This window comes from Scheffersomyces coipomensis (genome assembly GCF_036884675.1).
Source record: "Scheffersomyces coipomensis strain NRRL Y-17651 chromosome Unknown DFJ63scaffold_2, whole genome shotgun sequence".
In the NCBI taxonomy this organism is placed as follows: Eukaryota; Fungi; Ascomycota; class Pichiomycetes; order Serinales; family Debaryomycetaceae; genus Scheffersomyces; species Scheffersomyces coipomensis.
This window is the reverse complement of record NW_027042893.1, coordinates 113,346-132,192: the sequence shown is the minus strand read 5'-3', so window position 1 is coordinate 132,192 and position 18,847 is coordinate 113,346. Positions and strand designations below refer to the sequence as shown.

The following is an 18,847-nucleotide window of genomic DNA, read 5'->3' as shown; positions in this document are numbered from 1 at the left end:
TGTAAAGATCTATATTAGATCTAACTAGTTCTGATTGTGGTTTGTTGATATTTTTGAAAGTACACGTCAAACCAAACCAAACCAAGCCAAAAAAAATAAATACAAAAGCGGTGTGAACAGATAAACAGTTAAATATTTTTGGCAACACCTTGTTAAGATCTTATCAATTATAAACAACACATCAATGGGGAGTGTTCAACAGCTTGTAGCTGATTTCACTACACTTGGATTGGAATCTAAACGAAGATTTCCTGAAATTAAACAAGGTTGTGATACTGCTATCAATCAATTAAAATCATTAGATCAAACCAGTCCCATTAATGATATTCAACTTAATGATAATAGTACCGTCATTATACCGTTTATCAATGCATGTAAGTCTGGGAATGCCAAATTGATCACATTGTCTATCCCAATTATTCATCGATTGATCATGGCTACTATTATCCCCCCTAGTTGTTTGAATGATTTAGTGGATTCCTTACAAGAAGCAAGTAATTTAGCTATTGATATTCAATTAAGAATCTTACAATGTTTACCTACATTGATGCAGAACTATCATACTTTTTTCACAGGGCCATTGTTGATTAAATTATTGACTGTTTGTTCTAATTTAACAGCAAATAATAAATCAACCGTGGTTATAAATACTGCTTCAGCAACTTTACAACAATTATTCAGTAATATTTTTGATATAAATCCTGAAAGTTCAGATGAATCAGAAAATGTTCATGAAGTCATAATTGATAACGATGAAGTGATCAAAGTCAATGGTGAATGTTTTGAATGTTATAATATATTCCAAGATTTATGTAAATTGATTGAAAATGAATCACCCATGTTCTTTACCAAAGCAATTCATATTAAAGTATTATCAGTATTGGAAATTGTCGAAAATATCATTATAAATCATAAACTATTATTCCAAACTCATCAAGAATTAGCATATTTATTAAGAATTAAAATCATTCCATCATTATTAAGAATTTTAAATTCAAGTCATCAAAGAAATTTCCCCTATATAACAAGAACTATGAGAGTTTTACACGTTTTATTAGCATCTCAATTAGATAATTTAGAAATTGAATGTGAAATTGTCCTTTCATTTTTAAATCATATCTTATTAAATAATGAAAATGAAGGTGATATATGGGAAAAGATTTTGGTGTTAGAAACTTATAAAGGATTATTTTCAGATTTTCATTTTGTAAAATCAATCTTTGAAAAATATGATAACAATCCAAGAAAGAAAAATGTATTACAAGAATTAATTGCCATTTTAAATACTTTCTTACTGTCAAATTCTTATTTGTTTAATGATATTGTTAAACGTCCATCAATTGTTAGTCAACCCCCATTACAACAACCATCTTCATCATCATCAACTTCAACTTCATCATTACAAACTCCACAATCACCTAGTAAAAATCAAGATCAATCAAGTCCGATTTATTTATCCAAATCATCATCACATTTGAAAACTCCACTTATTGATCATTTTGATAAATCAGAACCTCCAACTCAATTACCAAAGACTTATCCTATTTACTTAATCTATAATATTTTATTGTCATATGCCGATGGAATAGCAGGGTTTGTCCAATCATTATCAAATGGTTCTGATCCAGTAAATCTTGAAGCAGATGTTGAATTTACGAATGCATTCATTGAATCTAATTTTAAAGATATTTCTGTTTTATTTGAAAGATTTATTTATCTGGCTATGGATGATGAGAGTTTCCATTTATTGATTCGTTCATTTCAAAGATTTACTCATTCGACAGGATTATTAGGATTAACTTCCATTAGAGATGGGTTATTAATTATTTTATCAAATTCAATTACTCATAATATCTCGAAAGATGAATCCAAGACTTTAACTAACAGTGGTTCAAGTTTACAATTACAGGGGAAACAATTATTAGCATTTGGAGAATCATTAGTCGAATCATTTAGTTCAACTTTGACTTCACAAAAACAACCATCGGATACTCATCCACAACCACATCCATTACAAACATCTGTACCAGTGACGGTAAGATCAAGATATATAAATTCAAGACATGTAACTTGTTTAAGAGCATTAGCCAATTTGGCTGTTTCTTTAGGTTCAACCTTACAAAATTCTTGGACTATTATTTGGATTACATTTCAATGGTGTGATTATTTTATAAATGGACCGGATGAATATAGTGGATTTTTCAATCATAAAGCTTATAAATCGTTCACTGAAGCACTGTTACCTCAATTATCACCTCAAGATATTAATAATATTGAATTATCAAAGAAGAAGTTAATGGATAGTTTCAAAGAATATCCAGTTGAATCATATAATGAATTAATCAAAGCTATTTTAGAATTATCTAATCGCGTTTTTGAAGAACAAGATAAGCCAATTACTGATATTGCAGAAGAAGACGAAGATGAAGATGGACCGGAAGTTGAATATGATGAGAAGAAACCATTCACTCCCCCTTCAACCAATGGTCATAGCAATAACCAAGCCCATAAGAAACACACTGCTCTTAGAACATGTCCTTATAACAAGACCTATTTCGTGGATAGATTGTTGGAATTTTGTCAAATAGAATCTAATAAATTTCTTATATTAGACAATAAATCATGGGATTTAATCACGGAATATTTTATTAAACTTGGGAATAGAAGAGATATAGCTTATAATTTGAGATTATACATTGTTCAAACTTATAATCAAATCATTAAGAACTTGAGTGATGAAGGATTTGGGGTGGAGAATGAACAGGTGAATTATCAAACTTCAATTAAATCTTTAGATGGATTAAATCGATATTTGATTGGATTATTTAATTTAGGTATCCCACATGAACTATTGGTGTTAAATTGTGAGACTGAGATTCATTTATCAACTTTAACTATATTACATCAATTGATTGATCAATATGATTCTTATTATAAGAATTCCTGGCATACTGTGTTTACTATATTAAATACTCCCTTTAAAGTCACTCAAGATACTTTGATTAATAAAGATGAAGTTAATTTAAGAGAACGAATTAGATTATTAATTGAGAAATCATTTGATACATTGAAATTAATCTTGGATGAATTTTTAACTTCAATTCCATCTAATCAATTGATTTTATTGATTGATACATTATATAACTTTTGTTCCCAAACTTTTGATTTAAATATTTCATTTAGTTCCATCAGTTATTTTTGGTTAATTAGTGATTCTTTAAAATCTCGAATTTTAAAATTTGATAATGAGAAGAGTAAACTTATTGAACAAGAGATAATTCATGATGAAGCTGAATTAATAACTAAAATCAATCAAACTCAAAATGATAAAGATGAATATTTATATCATACATTGATTATTATTTATTTATTATCAAAATTAGTTAAATTATCATTAGATACCAGAGCCCAAGTTCGAGATGGATCGATTCAAACCTTCTTTCAAATCATTGAGATTCATGGAGATTTAATAACTGAATCCAAGAGTTGGGATTTGATTTATACGATTGTGTTACCTAATTTATTTAATATTGAATTAAATCTTACTGATTCTAAATTCAATAGAAAGGAATGGATTGAAAGTTTACATTTGATATTAACTGGATTAATATTGATTTATAATAAATTCATGATTAAATTTGATCAAATTCCAAATATAATTGATAAATGGATTATATTAATTAAATATTTTACCAATTTATTAAATTTTAAATGGATTGATTTGAATTTAAAGGTATTTAAATCATTTCAAGATTTATTAATTCCATTTCAAGATTCTAATATAACGCTCAAATCTGAATTTAGAGATTTATTATTTAAATTCTGGTATGATATTCCAGTTGAATATGATTTTATAAATCCTTTATATCAAGAATCTATTACATCGTTTATGAATTGTTTTACTCCATTATATCCAATCATTAAATCAACTGATGTTAGCAATGAAGAAATTCAAATTATTTTGAATTTATTAAATAAATGTGCTAGATATCCTATCTTACCTGATAATCAAGGGGATAATGTTAAACCATCTAAATTACAACGAGCAGTATTGAATAATTTAACTATTATTCAAATTGATGATGGAAATATTAAATCCCAAATCATTCAACAATTAAGTAATATTATAGTATACCCATTTGGAACTCGATTAAGAATTGAACAAAAATTAACTAATAATAAATTAATTAATGGGAATAAATTCAAATTACCTACATTTATTGCTATAAGTCATTTATCATTAGAATTATTACGAGAAAAATTACTTGAATTGAATGGAGATGATTTTGCTATCTTATTAAAGGATAAAGGGATTAATAAGATTTTAAAATCATTATTAGAAGTAATTAAATCAAGATCAATTGGGATTGTTAGTAAAGAGAAGAGTCAAATTTGGATTGAAAGTAATGTAATTGTAAAGAATATTATTAAACAATTGATTGAAAGTGGACAAGATATTGATGAAGAATTATGGAAATTGATAGTTGAGAGTATTAAATTATGTTTTGTTAATAATAAAGATGATGACAAGAAGAGTAATGAAGATGAATTAATTAATATTGAACAATATCAATCCTTGATTGAGATTATTTTACCTCGATTAATTGAAACTAGTGGGAATAAAATTTTAGAAGATTTTATTGAAACGATTTATGAGAATTCATTTTTATATGAATTTGATGAACTGGAATCATTAATGATTAAAGAAAGTAATAATGATAGTAATGAATTAATATCATTAATTATTAAATTTAATTTTAATGAAACATTTGGTAGTACTAAAACCATTAAGAAATTTAATAATAAATGTACTCGATTTAATTGTTTAACTGAATTAATTAAATTTTGTTTAATACCTCAAGAATCAATATTGAATATTACTAGTCAAAATTATTTTATTATAAGATCAATATTTTGTATTAGAAGATTTATAAGTGATCAAAAATTATTATATAAATGTCCAATATCGAAGATTCAACAACAAGAATTATTAATTATATTGAGAGGTATTATAGATATAAGACAACGAGAACAAGCGAAAGAAGTTGAACAAAAGTTTAAACAATTGAATGGATTGATGGTTAAGTTGATACCATTTTCCGATAGGATTAATGGACTTGAACAATTATTAGAAATTGTATTACAAAAATTAACATAGAGTGTATAATGAAATAAAATAAAATCAAGTAAATAAAGTAAAATTAAATTATTATATAATCAAATCATATAAAATCATGTAATTAATTAACAGGAGGGGGTGTAAATGGAGGTCAGTGTGTAGTTTTGACGTAAAATTGAAAAATAGACGAAGCGAAGCTATACGAGTTCTAAATTTAGAAGTATTTTTTTTTTTTTTTAGTTTCTTTTTGTTTTCTGATTTATATAAAAATTGACATTAATTAATGGAAGGGATTGATGGGTTGTTGATGATATGATTAATGGGTTAAATATAGAACCGTTGTAAACTGTAAACCAGGTATGATCCCCGGATACGTTGGAATCATTTCCTATTAGTACTGATAATAATAATTATAGTGATGAGTTTGATGAGTTAGTGGCGATGTCATTATAAACTCTCGTATATATATTTTAGGGTTAATAATATATCAATTATTATTATTAATATTATAATGTTATTGTTATTATTATTATTTAGTCTAATGAGATGTATCTTATCAGATTAAATAGATACTTCTGCTTTTGTAATGAAAGATATATTTGATGTGTAGATGTAGATCAATATGGTATATTTCAATCATGTCGTAAATGGTTTGTCATAAACTGATTTGTCGAAAACTGATTTTGTCGCAGATTTATTTTTATTATTTACAATTTATTCCTAATTAGGTCTAATTACAGGTTAATTTTAGTTAAACTGTAATGATCACAAAAAAATAAAAAAAACTGCAAAAAATTTTTTTATTCTTTTTTTTTGTCTGTTTTAGGATTTGTAGGAGAAAAAGTCCAAATCAAAACAAACGACAAAAGCAGACAAAATGGAATTTTATGGAAACACCCTTTTTTTAAATTTACAACCACTTTTCTTCTTGTTTCATCAAACCAGTTGGTTACAACTATCAATCCATCCATCCATCAATCAATCCATCAATCAATCAGACAGTCAGATCATTTGATCCATCCAACAGTCAATCAATACCACCCCCCCCACCAACACGTCCCTTCCCTTTTTTTGTAGGCGCTTCAGATCACTTTAAAAAAATTCATTCACAAAACCATTTCAGTTTTGTAAACATTCTGCATCTCCTTTCCCTCCCTCCTCCCACCGTCCATCACTACTAATTACACTAACCATCCACCCAACACCATCCAAAACTTTAACTACTAAAAATAAATTTTTATAGATTAAGTTACAAAAAAAAATTTCAGTCTTTCTTTTTTTGATTCCCCTTTTTCATACTTTGATTTGATTTGATTTGATTTGACTTTGACTTTGATTTCATCTCATTTCTAAGTTAATTCTTCTTACTACTACTACTACTCTTAGTTGATCCTTCTTCACCAAACTATCTTCCATTAAAGTTGGTGTGTTTTGTTTCAATAAGTTCTTTAATATTATCATTCATTCGCTTAGCTTCCCTTGGCATATAATTATCATCCATTTTTACATATATACATCCATCTTATCATTAATTTTTCATAATCAACCCTCTCCACTTCATTTTCAATTCATTTCATTACATTTAGGTATCTTTTATCCCAGGTTACAATTTATTATTTATCATCATCAGCATCACATTTAAACTATGTCTTTCAGAAATAGCGTTAGTCCCAATAAATATCAAGAATTCGATCCCGAATCTGGTGATGTTTCAAGAAAAAAGTCTCTTGTTAGAAGAGAAAGATCTCGTATGGATCCAACTAATCCAAGATATCATTATACCCAAGTTACAAATCAACAATCAAATCATTTAAAAGTTTTACCTAGTTCAACTGGTTTAGATCCTCAAAATTCTAATTCATCAAATTTATCTCCTTCAAGATCTCATCAACGTGGTAAATCTCCTCTCAGACAATCTCATACTGCTCCTCCTATTGGAGCTGATGAAGAAGATATACCTCTTATGGATATTAATAATTCCCCTCAAAAACATCAAGGTCGTGAAGTTTTTGGTTTAAATGATGAATTTGATAATAATGATTATAATGATAGAGGTAGACAAAATTCAAGAAAACAAAAAGTTATTACAAATCCAATTAGAAATAATTATAAAATAGATTCAAATTCAACTTCAACTTCAGCAAATTCTAATAGTTTTATTTTTTGGAAAATTTATTGTTATATTATTACATTTTGGGCTCCATCTCCTTTATTAAAATTATGTGGTTTAAAAACTAAAGAACGTCAATTTGCTTGGAGAGAAAAAATTGGTCTTTTATCTTGTATTCTTTATATTGGTACTATGGTTGCTTATTTAACTTTTGGTTTTACAAGAACGGTTTGTTCAAATCAACCAATTAGAACCAGAAATAATGATGTTAATAGTGGTTATCTTATTATTAATGGTAGATCATTTGATTTAACTTCTTCAAAACATCCTGGTGCTGCTGGAATTCCAGCTGGTTCAAATGTTTTATATCCTCCTGTAAATGCAGGGGGTATGGATGCTTCATTTTTATTTCAAAATGTTAATGGTAATTGTAAAAATTTGATTATACCAAGAGATAATTGTACTATTCCAACTTCAAATGATGATGAATTAGCATGGTATATGCCTTGTCGTTTATTTAATCAAGATGGTTCTACTCAACCAAATATGACTTCAGTTTATTATAATGGTTGGGCTTGTCATACTAGTGGAACTGCTAGAGAAGCTTATTATAGTTTAAAAGTCGATGGTGATGTTTATTTTACTTGGGATGATATTAGAAATAGTTCAAGAAATTTAGTGGTTTATTCTGGTACTGTACTTGATTTAGATTTAATTGATTGGATTCAAAAAGATGATGTTACTTATCCTGAATTATTTGATAAATTACGTCAAGATTTAACTTATAGAGGTCATGATATTTCATTAGTTTTAACTAACTCTGATGAAAGACAAGCTGCAAGATGTCTTACAGAAATCATTAAAGTTGGTACCATTGATTCTGATACTATTGGTTGTATTGCTTCAAAAGTTGTTTTAGTTGTATCATTAACTTTTATTTTATCAGTTGTGATTACTAAATTTATAATGGCTTGTTATTTTAGATGGGTTGTATCAAGAAAACAAGGTGCAACTGAAATTGATAATAAATCAATGGCATTAAGAAGTAATCAAATTGATAATTGGACTAATAATAATGATCAAAATAATTCAAGTTTATTAAAAACTGTTCCAGTTAAAAATAGAGCCAATTATAAAACTGCTAAAACCAATAGACAAAGTGTATTTTTTAAATCAAATAATCGTTTATCATTAGCTGCTACCACTGAATTAAATCAATATTATGATAATGTTGATACTTCTTTATCTAAAAGTTTCAAATATACTACTATGACAACTCAAATGGCTTTATTAGGTAATTCTAATAATAAAAAATCCAAACAAAATAATCGTCAATCTACTTTATATATGAGTGATCAAGGTTCTTCAACTGATTTATTAAATAGACCAGCTTCAAGATATAATCCATTTGATAGTATGGAAGATACTTTACCTGGTCTTACTTTATCCCCTGACATTATTCATCCTGATGTGGTTCCACAACCACCAGTAGAATATCAACCATTTGGGTATCCTTTGGCTCATACTTTTTGTTTAGTTACTTGTTATTCTGAAGGTGAAGAGAGTTTAAGAACAACTTTAGATTCTGTGGCTACTACTGATTATCCAAATTCTCATAAATTAATCATTGTTGTTTGTGATGGTATTATTAAAGGGTCAGGAAATGCAAAGACTACGCCTGATATTGTTTTAGATATGATGTCTGATTTTACTATTCCAAGAGATGAAGTTAAAGATAATTCTTATATTGCTGTTGCTCAAGGTTCAAAACGTCATAATGTTGCTAAAGTTTATTCAGGGTTTTATAAATATAATGATGAAACCATTCCACCTGAAAAACAACAAAGAGTTCCAGTTATAACCATTGTTAAATGTGGTACTCCAGATGAAGCTAAATCTGCTAAACCAGGTAATAGAGGTAAACGTGATTCTCAAATTATTTTAATGTCATTTTTACAAAGAGTTATGTTTGATGAAAGAATGTCTAATTTAGAATTTGAAATCTTTCAAAGTGTTTGGAAAATTACCGGTTTAATGCCGGAATTATATGAAATTGTTCTAATGGTTGATGCTGACACAAAAGTTCATCCTGATAGTTTAACTCATATGGTTGCTGAAATGGTTAAAGATCCCAGTGTTATGGGATTATGTGGTGAAACTAAAATTGCTAATAAACGACAAAGTTGGGTAACTGCCATTCAAGTTTTTGAATATTATATTTCTCATCATCAAGCTAAAGCTTTTGAATCAGTATTTGGTGGGGTTACTTGTTTACCAGGTTGTTTCTGTATGTATAGAATCAAAGCTCCAAAAGGTTCTGATGGATTTTGGGTTCCAATCTTAGCAAATCCTGATATTGTGGAAAGATATTCTGATAATGTGGTTGATACTTTACATAAAAAGAATTTATTATTATTAGGTGAAGATAGATATCTTTCATCATTAATGTTAAGAACTTTCCCAAAAAGAAAACAAATCTTTATTCCAAAAGCAGTTTGTAAAACTTTTGTACCGGATAAATTTAATGTTTTATTATCTCAACGTCGTCGTTGGATTAATTCAACAGTTCATAATTTAATGGAATTAGTTTTAGTAAATGATTTATGTGGTACATTTTGTTTTTCAATGCAATTTGTTATTGGTATTGAATTAATTGGTACTTTAGTTTTACCTGCTGCTATTTGTTTTACTATTTATGTTATTGTGATTGCTATTATTTCTAAACCAACTCCAATTATGACATTAGTTCTTTTAAGTATTATTTTTGGGTTACCTGGTTTGTTAATTGTTATAACGGTTTCTTCTGCTATTTATATTGTTTATTTCTTTATTTATCTTGGTGCCTTACCAATTTGGAATTTTGTTTTACCAAGTTATGCATTTTGGAAATTTGATGATTTTAGTTGGGGTGAAACTAGAACTATTGCAGGAGAAGATAAAGGTGAACATGGTGGATCTGCTGGTACTTTTGATTATTCCAGTATTACTATGAAACGTTGGAGAGAATATGAAAGAGATCGTAAGATTCAAGAAGCTAATAATAATAGTAATAATCCAAATGGATTAGAAATGCCAAGAGCAACTTGGGATCCATCTAATCCAAATCATCATGAACCATTATTAATTGATGAAGATTATTCAGAAAGTTCAGGTACATATCGTTAAGAGAAATATGTAACTATTAAAAAGTGTCATTAAAATTTTTTTTATTTAAAATAAAGCTGGGCTAGAGACAAGACAAGACAAGACAATACAATTTATAGAAATCAAATAAAAGTAGTTTGAAATTTATGTTTTTGATCTTATACATTCATACATATATACATATATATATTCATTTTTTTCATTATATTGCATAGTTTATTATCATATTTTTATTTTTATTTATTATTGAATTATATCCTGTAACCATATTAAGTCCCAACCTAACCTTGAAATATCTATAAATCGTCCTTTCATCAAAAGCTAAAATTCAAATATTTCTAATACGGAACTATCGATAAATGTAGCAGTTGGATACATTGTTGGAGTTTTACTACCACCCTTTTCATCATAAATTTGTCTGAATTTGGTTAATCTCCAAGATATATCAATTTTCTTAAGCGAAGGTTTAAAAGCTGACCCTGGCGTAGCTAAAGCATACAACATCTCGACTAATCAATGAAGATACATATTCTCACATCAGATCATTAGACGAGATCAGGGATGTTGATGGGCATTTATATAATTTATTATTTGAGGTATAACGCTCCAATTTCATAGGGCAAGGTACCTCCATGAAATTATGGAAGGCGTCGAGCATATAATTTAATTTACGTATGTGTGGAGTTTAAGGACGTGAAAGGCGTTTTACGTGTTAGAGTTGTAGAGATGATTACTAAGGTATTAAATCTTCCTTTGTTGAGAACTGTTTTTTGTGGAGTTAAAAAGTTAAAGGGGATCAGTTTTGGCTGGAATTGAACTGATTGTTGTTGTTGAGTGAGTTCATAATGAGGCCATTCATGGGATTAGAGAACACTCGTAATATGATTGATATGGCTAGAGACTCATTGATTGGATTGAAAAGGGGGCCCTTTAATTATTTCATGATATTTCCTAATTAGGCTAATTTAGGGTGCAACTTTGCATATAGCGAAATTAAAAATTTTCATTTTCATTGAAGTACATACTAATTAAAGCTTCTATTTTATTAGGATTTGCTCTAGGAATGTATGCATATTGATTCACAAAAGTAACGGTGGTTTCGGGGTAGCGATGTGTTACGAGTTAGCTATTAAATTATTACTATATATTGTTTAATTTTCACTTGATATATTCTATGGGGTAAATACATAAATGCATAAATACATAAATACAAACAAACTTAGTAACTGACTAAGCACTTTGTTTATCATTTAAAGATTTTAATTCTTCATCATTATCCTTTTGAGTTAAATGAACTTGAGGATACTTCTTCTTACGAAGGAAATAGTTAGCAAGATAACTTACTGCAACGATGAATTCCATAGTAGTTGCTAAAACATATTCATAAGTAACAAAAGATGAACTCAAACCATCAGCAGTATAATTTGAAAAGTCATAATAATTCATTTTTTGAATGTAAATTGATAAAATTCCAAATATACCTCTAACGGTTAAGAATGGAGCCACAAATAAGATAGTATAAATATTAATATGTCTAAGTTTTTCAACTATAAGACAATAAAGAGCTAATCCTATAGCAATAATACTTTGAGCTAAGAAAACCGATTGACCTGCAGTTCTGAAAATCTTTGATCTTCTAACTTTGGAGGATTGATCACTTATCTGTTCAATACTTAAACCTGCTAATTGAGTACCTCCATAAATAATCAAAACATTAGCTGGAATTAAAATGAAATGAAATATTATAGCAATTGAAAAAGTAGCTCTAAATCTTTGCACTGAAGTAATAGCTCTAGCTTTGGCTTCATTACGTTCTTGTTTATTAGGATCAATCCATGATTTACCAGTAGTATCATGTTGAGCTTGACCAAGTAAATAAAATGAAGTTAAAATTAACATGAAATAACCTTCAGCAGTGAAAACAAGATATGCCACTAACCATTGCCAATGATTATAACCTAATACAGCAAATACTATAGCACATAATTGACCTGCAAATCTAAATATACCATAAATAGTTAAAGCATTATACTTTGTTCTGAAACCAACTTGCAGTAAGATGTAAACAGCTACTGAGATATAGATGGTATAAAGAGCAATATAAACTGAAGCAGCAATACCTGAAGCCTTTGATTCGAAAGCCATGATTGTTAGTAAATTAGAAGTTATGAATGATAATGAATAAGAAAATAATTAATTAATCCACGGTAGGGGGATATAAGGTGTTATTTATATGCCATGTTTACAGACTTCGCCCTTTTGATAAAATATCATAATCATATAAATAAATTACAATTAGATCATATGTATACGGAACATTAATTGCGAAAACCCCGTCTCACCGTCATTTTAAAGATTGTAAAAATTCATAAATGCGGCGCTTGTTTTTAAACTTTAAAAGTTTCATTTGGGGCTGAACATACGAGTCATTCAATTCAATTCAATTCACTTCAATTGATGTTTTGTTTTATCGATATGTTGATTTAGTTCTGAGTGGATACAGTCATGTTATCTAGGATAAACAACCTTTCAATGACTTCTCTGTTACTACAGAGCATACCCTTAGGACTTAATTCTATTCTTAATACAAATGGTATAAATTATTTCGTATCATCTCTTTATTACGATGGTACGGCTAAAAGAGGTTTTTCTTAAAGAAAAAAATACGCTTATATAATATCTTACGTAAGCGTATTAATTTCTGAAAATAGAAAAATGTCTCATTCTTTGATCTACAGTTTAAGGAGGTAATTAATATTTGTTACAGGTTTTACCGGGTTTGTATATTGTCGGTCACGATAAATATTTTTTCGATTGTTGCTTTAGATAACCCAAGCGATCAGATTGACTATCACCAAAATTATAAACTACAATAAAAATTAAAACATATTTTATAAAATGAATTTTCATTTTTTGTTATTTGGTATATGTAATATATAAGAAGAATTGAAAAAAAAGACTAAAACAAGTAAAATATGGTAATAGTAATTAATCCGTTTAAAGATTGTTACCGAAAGATAATTCTGAACTAAGAGAACCAATAAATTAAAAAATAAGTAACGATAAAATGATAATAAAAAAATAATGGTAATAATAATAAAAATCAACTGTAAAACGTTGGTTGATAGTTTGTTTGTTTGTAAATGTGTGGTGGAAAAACTTTTCGGAATGCTTTTTTTTAACCTCTTCTTCCTTTTTTTTCTTTAGCTGTGTTTGATGATGATTATACTATGATTAATAGTTTTGATTCGTTAAAAGTGGTTATAAATAAATGAAATACCCCGTCATGATTTCTAAAAAGTATGCTAATAAATAAAATATTAAATGATTTAAAGTTAAAACTTATCTAGTAAGCAATTCTTCTCTTCTTTAATGAACCAGCAATTTGACTAGCAGCATTTACAAGGGTATTAACATCATTGGTAATATCACCAACAGCAACGGTAGCAGCAGTAGTTGGGTTAGTACCACCATAAGCAGCTTCTAATGAAGCAAGAACGGCATTATTATTAGTAGCGACTGGAGTAGCAGTATTAATAGTTGCAACAGTGGCTGGAGTAGCAGTAGTAGCAGCACCACCGATGGCAGCTGGAAGAAGGGCAGCAGCAGCAGCAGCAGTAGAAGTAATAGTAGTAGCTTTTGAAGTTGATGATGAAGTACTAGCATTATCAATATCAGAAGTGGTAACATTACCAGCTGCAATTTGATCACCTAAGAAACTTGCAATATCAGCAGCATATTTACCACCATTATTTTCAATCCAAGTTAAACCTTCAGCTAAGACACCGGAAGATTTAGCCCATCCATAAACATCTTCAACAGCAACAACACCGTATTTTAAAGCTGAAGATAAGAAACCTTCAACAGCAGTTGGATTAGCAACAACTTTTTGGAATAAATCTTGAACTAAGCCAGAGTTATAAATATCTTCAACAACGGTTTCAACAACTGAAAGAACATCTCTTTTATCTATGAATTCAGAATCACCTAATAAAACTTCTCTTTTGGCAGCAGCAGAGGCAGTTGAGGCAGCGGCAGTTGTAGCAGTTGATGAAGAACCAAGACCTAACCAAGCTTTAACTAAATTAAGACCAGTAGTGAAAATAGATTTAGCAACAGCAAGGAAAGCAGTTTTTAAATCAGAATCATTAATTAAAGTATCAAATAATTGTTTAATTAAACCAGAATTCCAAATAGCAGAAATTAAAGCTGGACCTTCAACTAAAGCACCTTTAATAGCACTTGAAATAATAGTTTTTAATTCAGCAGTAATAGTTGAATTAGTAGTAAAAGCAGTCCAAATATCACTAATAATACCAGAATTTAATAAAGCAGTTAATAAATCTCCAACAGCAGAATCTCTCTTGGAAAGATAAGCTTCTAATTCTGAACCTTCAATTAAATCTCTCTTTTGATTTAAAGTTTTTAATTCCTCTATGATTTCTAAAACTTCATTAATATCAGTTCTTTTAATAAGGGAATTATTATTGTTATTAACAATAACTGCTGGAGCAGCAGAAACAAAAGCACTGGAGACTAAGATGGCGAGGAGGGCAGAGTGGGATAACTTCATTTTAAGATTGATTTGGATATGTCTGGTATTGATATATTGTAGTTGGTTTGATAAGTATTGAAAAGAATAGAAAAAGAAAATAATTAATTGAATTTACGAGTACTGGAATACAGGAAGATATTTATATTTCTTATTCTCAATCATCAGCAGCCATTCATGTTTACATGAAACTATCAACTTTCACTCTTTAACTTAGTTAGGAAGGAGGTATATTGAAAGTTCTCCTCTTCATAGTTGATGATATAGTTAAACACTATATAAAGTTTTGGTGCAATAGTTGAGAATTGCCGTTTTAGGAAATGTGATTGTGCTAACATTTTTTGAGGTTACAAATAGAATTTCCAAATTTGGTAATTTTTTTTCGCGACCACAAAAAAATTTGTATAGTGAAGTTAAGTTAGGGAAGAAAAAAATGTATAGAGATCAAGAATTTTCAAGGCACTCAATTATTACTTTACCCTATTCTACTGGTAATTTTAGTAATAATCCAAAGTAGGAAAATATAATTATTTGGTAGTTAATCAATATGAATCAGTCGACTTACTTACATACATTCGTCTACTCCTTTTGTTTATTTCTCTTAATATTTCGCTTAGTGTAAGAAAGGGTACTTATGCGTAAGGTGGTAAAGGTTCTTAAATTTATCGTTCAATCACTACACACCCCCATACATTATCTGACTTTTGAAGTAGCAAGCCACCATTCATTATTTCATAACCTTACCTTATAGTTTCCTTTTTACTATTAATTTTCTTGTGCTGCATTGTCGTTTTTTTTCTTAATTAAAGTTTTTGAGTTTTTTGTTTCACTTCAGTGCCATATATGTTTTACCTATTCTAGATAGATGGCTTTAATTAAAATTTTATCAGATAAATTTCCCCTTTTGAAGATGTTAACCTACTTTCAAGGCTAGTTTATGCTTGATTCATTTTATTAAAATGAATCAATTTGTGTGGAAGGGGCTTTAAGGTGGTGATCACTTTTAAGAAATTTTATCTACTGTGGTTTATAACGTTGTTAATTGTGGGATTTGGAAAAGACTCCTTTTTGCTCATATTAAGTAAAAAAAGATTAATAAAAGCCATTGCTTAATTTATTGAAATTTCATGTTTTTATGGGTATGATAGATTCTTATGCCATTTATCCTTTATGTGCCTTGCTTCCTGTTCTCCACAATATCAATTCGATAAAAGGGGGTGTTTTAAGAGAAGTGTCAAAACTGATTAATTGATTTAGATGAATTAAGTAAACATAAGTAGAAATTTGTATTTGATGAGGAACTAAAATAGGTAAAGAGTTAACCGAGTAATTAGTTTTATTAATATTTATTGTAATTTTACGAATAATTGATTTAAAAATAAAAATAAAAATAAAAAGAGGTGTTCATTGTTTTTGAAGTATTGGTTGTGGAGAATTTTATTATTTAACAATTATGGTTGAGGAGAACTGGTAACGATAAAAATAATACAATTAACAACTTTTGACTAAAATACAATAAATAATAACAATAAACTCCATTTCAACGGTTTAACATTTTCTTAACTTCTATTTAAAGTAAGTTTATAATGGTCTCGAAGAAGAAGATTTTCTAAGTTCTAATAAATAAGCTTTATCAATGGTTCAATTTATTTTTGCCATTTTGGTACGTGACTTTCAATACCCAATTTATCTGATTACCGGGTATAATACATGGTCAAATGTTGGAGAAAAGGAAAAGTATTACACTAAAGCCACTTAATCTATATTCATTAAAAGTTCAATAGAAGGAAGTGAAAAAGAAGTCGAGGAGGGTGTCAAATTCCCAAAATGGGTAATCTAGTAAAATGAAATCACCTCAGAGATCTTTTTTAGGGGAGTAGAATTTAAATATGTATTTAATATAGCAGTTACCCCAAATTTAGTAAAGTTATAAATTTGTGCGGCTGATAAGTACATAACAATTTATATGAAATAGCAACCATAATAGATCTAATCAAGGTAACTTTAAATAACTTTCTAGTAGTCATCGCCTTCAGATTTGAAGTCATGATGATGATGGTTCTTGTTGTAAAAACAAAAGAAAAGAAATAACCAAAAAGAAATTTTATGATTTGCAACTTAATTATAGCCAATGAGACACGTCTAAAACAACTTGACCCACGAGACTTATCAAAAATCAGACACAAAATAAAATTTCTATTTTTAATCAGACAAAAAAAATCAAAACATGAAATCTGTCAGACAATTTGGTGAGAAGAGGTTATTCCTAAATAAAAAAAAAAATATTATCCAAATAAAGTGAAATTTTTTTGCCAGTAGTTTAGATCTCGCAAGACGTATAACAGACGAAGAAGTTGTTTCCCACCCCCATAACGAAAGCAAAGTTCATTCAATATGTCGATCGTTGAAGCTTCATCATCTGCTCAGACTTCTTCTGCTGCTCTCCACAGCACCAAAGCAGTTTCAAAAGCAGGAAATGTTTCTACTTTTGTCGAAAAACGTCCTACCTCAAATTTAACTACTATTGATACTTTAGGTAATGAATTCAAAGTTCCTGATTTCACCATTAAAGATATCTTATCTGTGATTCCAAAACATTGTTATGAAAGATCTTTAATCAAATCATTAGGTTATGTTGCTCGTGATATCATTCTGATGGTTGTTATTGGTTATATTGGTCAAACTTTGATTCCTCAAGTTAATTTTGAAGGTCAAGAATCATTATCTCAATATGTTAGAGGTGGTTTATGGTGTTTCTATTCTTACCTTTTAGGGTTATTTGGATTTGGTTTATGGATCTTAGCTCATGAATGTGGTCATGGTGCCTTTTCTGATTATTCCAATGTTAATGATTTCATTGGTTGGGTTTTACACTCTTATTTAGTGGTTCCATATTTTTCTTGGAAATATTCTCATTCAAAACATCATAAAGCTACTGGTCATATGAATAAAGATATGGTTTTCATTCCATATACTAAAGAAGAATTTGTTAAAGCTCGTGGTGTTGAATTTGTTTCTGAATTAATGGAAGAATCTCCAATTTATAGTTTATCAGTATTAATTTTCCAACAATTAGGTGGTTTACAATTATATTTAGCTTCAAATGCTACTGGTCAAAATTATCCTGGTTATAATTTCATTGCAAGATCTCATTATGCTCCAAGTTCTCCAGTTTTCGATCCTCATCAATATTGGTATATTATCTTATCTGATATTGGTATTATTACCACTTTTACTGTCGTTTATCAATGGTATAAAAACTTTGGATTCTTCAATATGTTTGTTAATTGGTTCATGCCATGGTTATGGGTTAACCATTGGTTAGTGTTTGTTACCTTTTTACAACATACTGATCCAACCATGCCTCATTATCGTGATAGTGAATGGACTTTTGCCAGAGGTGCTGCTGCTACCATTGATCGTAATTTTGGATTTGTAGGTCAACATATTTTCCATGATATTATTGAAACTCATGTTTTACATCATTATGTTTCAAGAATTCCATTTTATAATGCTAGAGAAGCCACTGAAGCTATTAAAAAAGTTATGGGTGAACATTATAGATATGATGGTGAAAATATGTGGATTTCATTATGGAAATGTATGAGAAGTTGTCGTTTTGTTGATGATGATAAAGATGATGCTAAGGGTGTATTAATGTTCAGAAACACCAATGGAATTGGTGTGAAACCAAAAGATTAAACCAAATTTTGGGTTTCAATCATGATTTGTAAATTAATATTTATTTGAATACTTACTTTGATTTTAGTTTTCCTTGATGGGAAATACTTTTGCATAAATTTTATTATTAGAGATCATATTTTATTAGAACAAGTTAGATTATACATAGATAGATGGGTTGTTATTTGCTATTATTGTTTATTAGATACATACATAGATTGCATACTTATATATATATATA

General features: G+C 28.7%; 5 protein-coding genes across 5 annotated transcripts; 3 read left to right on the top strand and 2 right to left on the bottom strand. All coding sequences in view use genetic code 12, as the record gives it.

The window, feature by feature from the left end:
- The first annotated feature begins 24 nt into the window (after positions 1-24).
- Positions 25-5,539, top strand: MON2 (Mon2p). The gene has a single exon (XM_064908914.1). The coding sequence runs from the start codon at positions 185-187 to the stop codon at positions 5,156-5,158; it is 4,974 nt and encodes a 1,657-aa protein (XP_064763241.1). The 5' UTR covers positions 25-184; the 3' UTR covers positions 5,159-5,539.
- Positions 5,540-6,427: 888 nt separating this feature from the next.
- Positions 6,428-10,544, top strand: CHS3 (chitin synthase). The gene has a single exon (XM_064908915.1). It carries the CDS (start codon positions 6,765-6,767, stop codon positions 10,392-10,394), a length of 3,630 nt encoding a protein of 1,209 aa, XP_064763240.1. The 5' UTR covers positions 6,428-6,764; the 3' UTR covers positions 10,395-10,544.
- A 1,059-nt stretch (positions 10,545-11,603) lies between these two features.
- Positions 11,604-12,518, bottom strand: DFJ63DRAFT_311233 (uncharacterized protein; the record flags this gene model as incomplete). The annotated part of the gene is made up of 1 exon (XM_064905722.1): positions 11,604-12,518. One exon carries the CDS (start codon positions 12,516-12,518, stop codon positions 11,604-11,606), a length of 915 nt encoding a protein of 304 aa, XP_064763239.1.
- Positions 12,519-13,719: 1,201 nt separating this feature from the next.
- OP4 (Op4p) lies at positions 13,720-14,946 on the bottom strand (the record flags this gene model as incomplete). Its single annotated transcript, XM_064907870.1, has 1 exon — positions 13,720-14,946. The coding sequence occupies one exon, from the start codon at positions 14,944-14,946 to the stop codon at positions 13,720-13,722; it is 1,227 nt and encodes a 408-aa protein (XP_064763238.1).
- A 2,373-nt stretch (positions 14,947-17,319) lies between these two features.
- FAD3 (Fad3p) lies at positions 17,320-18,627 on the top strand (the record flags this gene model as incomplete). The annotated part of the gene is made up of 1 exon (XM_064904813.1): positions 17,320-18,627. The coding sequence occupies one exon, from the start codon at positions 17,320-17,322 to the stop codon at positions 18,625-18,627; it is 1,308 nt and encodes a 435-aa protein (XP_064763237.1).
- Positions 18,628-18,847: the final 220 nt, after the last annotated feature.